Source organism: Magnolia sinica, chromosome 17 (assembly GCF_029962835.1).
Source record: "Magnolia sinica isolate HGM2019 chromosome 17, MsV1, whole genome shotgun sequence".
NCBI classification, from domain to species: Eukaryota; Viridiplantae; Streptophyta; class Magnoliopsida; order Magnoliales; family Magnoliaceae; genus Magnolia; species Magnolia sinica.
In genome coordinates, this window is record NC_080589.1 from 8,376,012 (window position 1) to 8,385,982 (window position 9,971).

Genomic DNA, 9,971 nt, shown 5'->3' on the forward strand with positions numbered 1-9,971 from the left:
TTAGTGATCAGGACAGTTGATCTAATGGTCCATGGAATGGATGGACCATGCTCCTTGCATCCAATCTTGATCTTTCCTCGGTTGAAAGCAGGCCACCCATTTGAGGGGATAAGATCATCTCATCAAGGATTTTTTGACCATGGTCCATCTACTCAAGGACCCACCTGATCAACCGTTCTGATTAAAAACTATGGGCCACTTGTGAGTCTCCCAGACAAAACCATCTAATTAAAATCATCTATAAGTACCACAGTTTCTCTCTCTCTCTCTCTCTCTCTCCCCCTGCAACTCAAAAGCCTACCAAGAGCAATTCAGTCTCTTCTTTCCTACCTTTCACACGCATTCTCACATGGGTCTTACCGGTTTTAGCTTTGAGCTGGTGTCGCCGGTCGACCCGGCTCGAATGTTCAAGGCCTCAGTCGTGGACGGGCACAATCTCGTCCCGACAATCCAGCCTGAGGTTGTGTCCAGCGCCGGTATCCTCGAAGGAGACGGAGGGCCTGGCAGCGTCAGGCAATTCAAGTTCACCGAAGGTTAGTTGAATGACTTCTTTAATTCTTCCCGTCTTAATGAAAATTCATTAATCAGTCATTTGATTAGATGGAAGTTGAACGATGGTGGGAATCAATATCACAAGTGTTTGATATTGATCTATGAGTATTAGGCGTGGGGTGATGTAGAGTGGGGGTCGCGGACACTTTCATAACAAAGATTGACTAGAGAAGGCCTGATCGGAGGGGGAAGTGATCAGGACCGTCAGAACCTTAAAATAGTTGCATCTTGCAAACCGGAATGAGATTTTTAATGTATCATATATGATTTTGGGGTAGGAGAAGCTACTTTAGCCAACCAACCCACACCGGATTTGCGAGATTCCATCATATCATGGTTAAAAGTCCATTTTATTTTTGTTTTTACTATAAATAGTAAGTTTTAGATCCATCATAACTTTTGATCCTTTGAGTTGTAAGGGTATCCACAACATGAAAATGGCTTAGGAGAATAACCTGGTTCAGTCAAATTGTATGGCCGAAAACCATAAAGTCTAGTAGGAATCATTACCGTCTATAAATAGTAAGTCTACTATTTACCGTAAGTCACGTTTGTAGGGAGTTTGAGTCTAAAACTTCTTCATATGTTTGAGTTCACTATTTATTTCATTTTTTAAAATCATCAATCAATTTATGTTTGAATTTATTAGAAATTATTTCTATTTTATCCCTCGTGAAAACTTTGTGAGGTATTCAGAGAACTCCATGAATTTGAAGTAGTTATCCCTGAGGAAGATGGTGATCGACCTCATCACATCCTTCCCTATGTCATAGGGACAGCTGTGGTGGGCCTAAGTGTACCGTTCATCGATGAACACCCAATGCCTCCTGACCCATTCAAGTCGGGCTGAGTGGGACATATTCTCATTGCTGGCTCATGATGCCGGATCAGACTCAATCGAGTCCGAGTTGACTCGGATAAGTCGCACCTGACTCGATGAGTTGATAATCCATGATTCAAATTGTTAGATTTATCAATGAAAATTGAAATAATGTAATTGTCCGTCCCCTCGGCATGCAGTAATTCCTTTCAGCCACGTCGAAGAACGCATCGAAGTGCTCGACGAAGACAAGTTGGAGTACAAATTCACCATGAAAGAGGCCACGCACACTGGCGGTCGAGTCATTTCAGCTACTTACAACATGAAAATCGAGCCATCGGCGGATGGTGGATGCATTTGCAGGACAACTGCAGAATACAACACTGGTGGTGGAGTAAAAGCTTTGGATGAGGAAATCAACTCAGGAAAAGAGGGTGTGATGGGGATGTTCAAGGCCATTGAAACCTATCTCATTCAAAACCCTAGTGCATATAGCTAAAGCAGGAATTTTGGTATACATGTATGGAAATTCAAACCAAATGAATTTTGGGGCCTATTTGAGATGGCAGATATCATAAAAAGTCCATGAATGATCATAACCAACCAATTCACAGATTTCAAATGAATGGTTGAGAATAAAATGATTACCAGTTCCAATACAATGTGTGAAGTCAGATGGTTAAGTTCATCCCATCAGTGAACTTTTGTGATACTTTCCATCCATGATGGGGGCCATGATTCCAACGGACCGGGTTGCTTTACATGTATGCTACTTCAAAGATGTATGGTGAGATAAAACCATCCAGCTCAGCTTTTGTTGTTATGTTATGACCAGGGCCTTTGTTATTATGGTTTCATTTCTTTAATCCTACGCACCCTTTCATCTAATGTTAGTCCTAATGTACAAATGCATCATAGTAAATGTAAGATTATGAGTGCGGATCCTCTGCCTCCCAGAGGCAGGAACTCCCTGCCTCCAGCGTTTTCATTGGTCAACGTCAGTTTAAGTGCCATTTCATGAGATTTTTTAAATATATTAAAAAAATACATTTACTAAGAAGTATAACGGAGACGTTAAACGGAAGCGTATTGAGTAAAGTCCGTGGAGCCCACCGTCGTCATTCGTGCATTGTATCAACTCCATCCATCTCTTTTATCATCTAATTTTATGGTTTTATAACAAAAATTAATCGTATCCAAAGATCAAGTGGACCACACCACCTGAAACAGTGTGAATTGAATTCTACCGTTGAAAAGTTGTTGGGGGCCCACAAAAGTTTTATATCAAGATGATATTTGTTTTTTCCATTCATCCATGTCTTTGTGATCTTATGAACAGTTTGGATGAAAAATAAACATCATTGGGGTCTAGAAACATTTCAATGTTGAAAATCAATACTTCCACTGTTTCGTTTGGTATTGTCTACTTGAGCTTTTAATATACTTCAGTTTTGGGCTCAACCCCTAAAATGATCTGAAAAAGCAGATCGACAGCGTGGATAAACCACATGAATTCATAGTGGGCTCAACAGACTTTACTTAGTATGATAAGACTCGCACGCAATTCGATTTCACGTGTCTAATGGGGACGCAGATTTCGGGGGTAAGGGACGTTACGTACAAGCCGACCTCTCGCTTCCAGGGGACAAGGCGGTCATACAAGAAGCGAGTCCATTCATCGCGGGCTTCTCTCGAGTCGAGATTTGTTTCATCAATTTGCACCTCTCCCAGTGGTACTCCCAGTATTTCAGCAAAATCCTCAACTCCCAAGTGGACCTCCTTGCCACGAACTAAAATATCAAACCCAAGGGGCTCGAATTGAGGATTTCTAATCCGAGTGTAAAACATCCTCGCCCGCCCCACATCGGCCTGCTCGTTTACATAAAACATGGGGCCCCAATCCTTCTCCATAAGTCGGTTGAGTAGGGGGTTATTATCTAGCAAATGTTCCTCCACGGAAGCCTCGAATGTGACTTGGCGCACGTGAAAATTTTCTAAGTCTTCAACGAGCGCCTCATCCTTTTGGGAATCGTTCCGGCTCTTGGATCGGATTTCCGAGCTTGCATCCCCCTTCCGATCGGCTTTCTTCTTACTACGCCGCTCTTGGCTCGGCCCCGCCTTCTTAGGAGCCGCTCTTTTCTTCCCCATAAGGGAAAGGACTACCGGGATAGTGAAGAATGAGGCAATGGTGGCAAGGAATGCCATCCTACTCGGTTGAAGGGGAGCGGGTCTTTAGAAAGGGGTTATAGCTTGGGTTTTGGGAATGAATTTGTGAAAGGATGGAGAAAATGTGGTTGGGTATGGATTTGAAATCGGGGTTTTGAAAATGGAGCTTGGATAGGAGTTTGAGAATAGGTTTTTGAAAAGGGTGGAAGTGGGTTGAAGAATAAGTTTTTTTTTTTTGCTATGACCAAATGGGTTTTGGGGAGGATGGGTTGGAGAGAAGGGAAAGAAGTTGGGTTAAAGATGTAGGGTTTGAGGATGGATGTTGAAGGTGAACTTGAGAATAGGATGGGTTTTGGAAGAGAAAGGAGAAGTGTGGAAGAAGGTTTATATGAAGAGGAAGGAGAGTGAGTGAAATGAGAGAGAAAGGATAGCTACTAGAGGAGTATAATGAGGGAAAAAAAGGTGGGGTAGTTGGGTTTTAAGGGCACAAAGCAGTGGGGCCCACCCCTTTTTCGGATTTGCAATGGCCCACAAAGAGGGGTGTTTCGGAGGGGATCACGCCATTCGGCGAGGCGCACGCGGACCGATGACGGGGAACCCGCGGACGGACGGGGAGCTCGCGGCTTGCTGGACAACCAGCAGGGCGCACGTGGTCTGGCGGCGGGGAGCACGCCGATTTGGCGGGGCGCACGCCAGTCTCTGGAGGGTCGGTGGGGAGCCCGCCAATTTGGTGGGGCACGCCGGTTTTTTTTTTTGTTTTTGACGCTCCCGGGCATCAGAATGGCTCCCCAGAAAGTGCTACACATGATTTTGGGGTAGGAGAAAACGATCTCCGCAATGGGCTCAGTATCTTCGCGAGATTCTCCTTGGTTAACGGTCAAAATTCCTTTTTTTCTTTTCTCCCATTCTACTAATTTCGGTAAACGTTCGCTCGCCCCTAAGAATCTATCCCCGAACTGTTTGGAACCATAAAATTTGGCCCGAATCTAGCTCCTTCAGGCTTGGATTTGGTCGCCGACTGTCAAATCCTTCGATCTCTAGCTCGCTTCTGTCGACGCCACAAAACTCCGCACGACTTTCGAACTCGTCTCTTAGCGCTGCTATTCGCCCTTGTTTCCTGATCCTAACTCATTGGAAGGCCTATCCTCCATCTAAGATCATAGGCTCGGGGTCTAGGATGGTTCATATATTCCTAAGTTTCGGTTGCGTCTATTCTTAAGTCAGCGGACGCGCTAGTGGGTTCATGACCCATGGCCCAAGGATTTCCAAACCATGCTCTGATACCAACTTGTAACGCCCTGGAATTCGGGGGTCGCGCATGCGCTCAACTCCCGAGTTCCCGAGAGTCACTTATAACCGACTTTCATTAATGAGCATTTAATCCGGTTTAATTTGCGCAGCCTGAAATTTCCTGGAACATGAACATAACCACACAAGTCTACTGAGATGAAAGAGATCTATCATATATACAGGTCCAAAATATAAATGGGTCGCACAAAGCGTTGCCCAACCAAAACAACAAAAGAATACTATGTCAAAAAATAATACGGATGAGCCCACATCCCAGCAATCCCGATCCTGCCTATCAAGCCGATGGAGAGCCGTCCATCAACTGACAAAAAATGAGATATGTCACAATCTCAAGTGGACCACATTACAAGAAACAGTGTTGAATGAAGGTCGACCATTAAAAACTTTTTGGGAGCCATAAAAGTTATGGATCAAGCTAATATTTGTTTTTTCCCTTCATGTGGATCTGTATGACCTAATCAACAGATTGGATGTCAAATAAACAGTACAGTGGGCCTTAGGAGGATTTTAGTGTGGATATCCAATCACTACTGCTTTCCTGTGGTGTGGTCCAACTGAGATTTATATCCCTCTAATATTTGGCATAAAGACCTAAAATGACCTGTAAAAATGGATGACAGGAATGGATGAAACACATACATCATGGTGGGGCCCACAGAGCACCTAGCACCAGCCACCGGGCTGGTGGCAGGGGGAGTAGCCAATCCTTTTACCTTTTTACACGGCCCACGCATCACATGCTGGAGCTTGCGCTATGAGCGGTGCTGATGTAGCCTTATATTCACATAATGGACTGTTTAGAAAATAGGTCACCAGCATTCTACGTCCAATGTACATGTGCAGCCCGTTTTATGAGTAGACAGGTCTGCAATTTTCATATGATCTTCTCTACGGTCCGGACCACCTTACTCACGGTTCAGAGCTGGGCATCGGACCGACTCGGATCGGATTCGGTCCAACTCGACTTGATTCGAAATTTGTAGGGTGTGACCTGAACTCGATCAGAACCGGTACCAGATCTGGATCATCGGAGTCGAACAGACCCGAGCTCTGCTAACTTAGAACCGATCCGTGTTCAACCCGGTTAGGAAAACTGGGTCGGATCGGATTGGGAAAGGTTCGAATCATTCATTTTTTCAATGGTACGAAAATCATTATTCTCATTGTTTCCTACGATGTGATTTACTTAAAATTTAGTATCAACCCTTAAAATGATATGGAAAAACTGATGGACGGTGTGGATGAACCAAAAAATTCAAAACAGCCCTCACACAAGCTCACACCAGATACCACGTCTCATGGCTTCCCAAAGAAGTTTCAAGTTGGCTTCCCAAAGAAATTTTAATTTCAAGTACAGTATTATCAATCAGGTATGACAAGCTGACAAAAGAAAAGAAAAAAAAAAACATACCGCTTACCTGACACCAGCTATAAGCAGCTCTAGGCATGTGTCGCTCGAAAACGAGCACTAACGCTCCTCGAGCTCCGAGTTGTACGAACGGCTAGCGGTGGATTAAGCTACTGGAGTGACGTCACCAAGTTCTGTGGGCCCACTATGATGTATGTGTTGTATCCACACCGTCCATCCATTTTGAGATATCATTTTAGAATATGAACCATAGAATAAAGTTGATAAAAATTTGTAGTGGACCCCACCATAGAAAACAATGGGGAGAGTGATTCCCACCGTTGAAACTATCCTACGGCCCACCATAATGTTTATTTGAAATCCAACCTGTTCAGGAGTTAAAAAGGGCATGAAAGAAGGGAAAACACAAATATCAGGTTGATCTAACACGCTTACGACTTCTCGAAGTTTTTAATGGTGGGCGTCACTGCCCCACTGTTTTCTCTGCTGGGGTCCACTGGAACTTTGGATTTAACTCATTCTTTAGATCTTGCCCTAAAATGATCTCTCCAAATGGATGGACGGCGTGGATACAATACATACATCATGGTGGGGCCATGTACCTTTGATCTCATTTGAGCCGTTCGTACAACTCGAAGCTCGAGGCGCGTGCGGCGTCGTCTTCGCACGACACGTACAGCGTGTCAGTGCAGCTGGTGTGAGGGACGCGGATTAGCTACGTTGGAAGCGGATTGCGTACTAAATAAGCTCTGTGGGGTCCACCGTTATTTATGTATTTTATCCACTCCGTTCATCCATATTAACAGATAATTTTAGGACTTGAGCCCAAAACGGAAGCATATAAAAATCTCAAGTGGACCACACCACAGGAAACAGTGTGATTGAACCTCTACCATTGAAAATTTCTTGGAGGCCACGGAAATTTTGGATCAAGCTGATGTTTGTGGTTTCTCTTTATCCATGATTTTGTAATCTTACCAACGTGTTGGATGACAAATAAACATTACTGTGGGCCTTCAGAAGGTTTCAACGGTGGAAATCATCATTCCACACTGTTTCTTGTGGTATGGTCCACTTGAGCTTTGGATTTACTTCAAATTTGGGATCAACCCTTAAAATTAGCAGGAAAAATTGATGGACGGTGTGGATAAACCACATACATTCACAGTGGGCCCAACTGAGTTTACTCAGTACGAAAAAAGCGTACAGGTGTAACTCAGTACGCAATCCGATTTCTGATAATTACATATGCAGGTCTTAAGTCCAACGGGTTGGACCGTAAGTTACGGTACAACTAGTAGATAACTTTCAACCTTTCATGTATGTACAACATCCAAACCATCCAATAGGTTGGCACCAACATGATGATCACCTTATAAGTAAAAATTCCATATCGAATCATCAGGTGGACCACATTTACATTTTTCTATTCATCAATGGTTACACATTGTTCTCATGTGTGGCCCACCTGAGGAGCAGATAGGTTTGATTTCTGCACCAGATGAATCCCGTGATGGTTCTAACTTCCAACCTAGTAGATCTGATTATCTGACTTAGGTTAGGGTTTGGAATCAGTCGGTTATGGACTTAGGGAAAAGGATAAAAAAAAAAAAAAAAAAGCGTACCTGTCTTCTTCGAATCAGGGACGATCGAACTCGTTGCCGTAGGGTTAGAAGAAGAGAGGATCGAGGGACAGCCGGACTTATTGCTCTAGGGTTAGAAGAAGAAAGGATTGTTCAACGAGTAGGGTCAGAAAGAAAGAGGGTAAAAATTCGTTCGATGGGTAGGGTAAGAAAGAAAGAGCGGTAAAAGTATGAAGGTAAAAAACATAAAAGTTATATACAAGAAGTACCCGTTCCGAATCGGGTAGGATCGATTCGGGTCGGATCCATTCGGTTCGGGTTTCGGGTCAGGTCGGTTAAGATGGACCAAGATCCGGCATCGATCCGAAAGACGATCGAATCTGATTGATCCTACTCAATCCGCACCGATTCAGGCTGTCGATTCGGTTCTGATCGGGTCGGATCCACCGGATCGAGTCAAGAATGCCCAGCTCTAACCACAATCTTTCGTTTCCTTTCTAGTTGTCAATTTCTTGACAAAATATTGTATGTTGTTGATATTCTGAAACATTGATGGATGCTTGGATGGATAGATGGGATGGTTGGAATGGTTTCTTACGACAACACATGCTTTTAGGCCCCCATTAAATGGACTGAAATGAAAGAGACTGAATACAAATATAAATATATATATATATATATACATGTCCAAAGGAAATACATAGGTCGCATAAGATGCTACCCGACAAAATCACAAAAGAATAGTAACTCCAAAAAGGAATAAAACTGAGCCCCTGCTCAGCGATCCAATCCCGCCTCTCAAGTTGGCAGAGAATCGCCCATCAACTGGAAGTAGGACAACTCGTCCTCCTCCTTGAAGCTTGCCTCACCAGGCTCCTTAAGCCTTGAGTCACCTGCATCTATGAATGGGTCTGGTTGGTGTTTTAAAACACCGTCCAGAGTGGGAGTGAGTGATCAACTCAGTGGGTGCTATTAACCTTAAGTTATCACTGGCATCAATTATAATATGATCTTAATGAAAAGCAGACAATCACATACGTCTAAGTAATCTTATTAATGCGCATGTATGCAGCATGACATGATGCATGCCCTCACCACAACGCTCCCTCGTGCGACACCATCTAACGATCGCCAATGCCAACACTCCCTCAATGCGACCTCGACTGCCGAGTCGCCACCCTAACTAATGCGATGCAATGATCGTGTTAGCCGTGTGATTAGTTAGGTCCATTCATCCAGCAGATTTGAGAATCTGGTACACCCCACGTATCAATGCCCTAAACGGGTTGCGAGGCCAAGACCCCCCAATGCGTGAGGCCGAGACCCCGCGGTCCGTGATCCCGTCGGGTTCCTCATCCCCGACTTCAAGCACATGAGGAGTGCCATGAGAAAGGGATCGCTCGCGGTCACTACGGGGAGGCGCGGTACCCCAGCATAGGCCGACAGCTCGGACACAGTGTCCCATTCCACCATGCCCGGCTCACGAGACTGTGGACCAAATTTCAAGTGGGTTAATGACGAGCTACAACGGTTGTAGGGTGTTCCAGGTTCCATACAAGTATGAACAAGCAGGGTTAACAATCCAGGTTGGTCAGACATTAGGCTAGACCACCCGAGTCGGCGAGCATGAGGCGAGTGACATTGGGCACAAGGGACCCGTGTAGTCGAACTACAGCCACCCGAACACACCCGTCCAAATGCATGGGTCTAGCCATAGCATAGTCCAACCGATGGGACTACCGTCACTTCTCAAATTCCTGACCAACCCAAGGAGGGTGAGGGGATCCATAGAATACCAACTATCCAAAAATCATCAAGCATAATAGTATCCTATACTTATGCATTCCATCCATACAATACGGACATCCTCGCAAGCAAATATACATTGTTAATAACTAAGGTGCGTGTGAGCGTGTGAGGAAGTTAAACACTTCCTCCATCTCAAGAAATCATGTGCACAAGGTTATAAATCATACACACAAAGTAACACCACATGTGAGGAAAAGAATCAAGCAACCATGGGCATACTATCAACCATACATCAAGTCATGTGAGAGGCAAAATCAATCATCATAAGAGTCAAGCAACAATTCCATATTATTTCAACAAACCTACAACTCCTAGGGTCTCTCTAAATTCTCCAAATATGACATCTAAGCAACCAAAATCA

General features: G+C 44.2%; 1 protein-coding gene across 1 annotated transcript; it reads left to right on the plus strand.

The window, feature by feature from the left end:
- The first annotated feature begins 273 nt into the window (after positions 1-273).
- LOC131231118 (major allergen Pru ar 1-like) lies at positions 274-2,218 on the plus strand. Its single transcript, XM_058227216.1, has 2 exons — positions 274-533; positions 1,573-2,218. The coding sequence occupies exons 1-2, from the start codon at positions 350-352 to the stop codon at positions 1,869-1,871; spliced, it is 483 nt and encodes a 160-aa protein (XP_058083199.1). The 5' UTR covers positions 274-349; the 3' UTR covers positions 1,872-2,218.
- Positions 2,219-9,971: the final 7,753 nt, after the last annotated feature.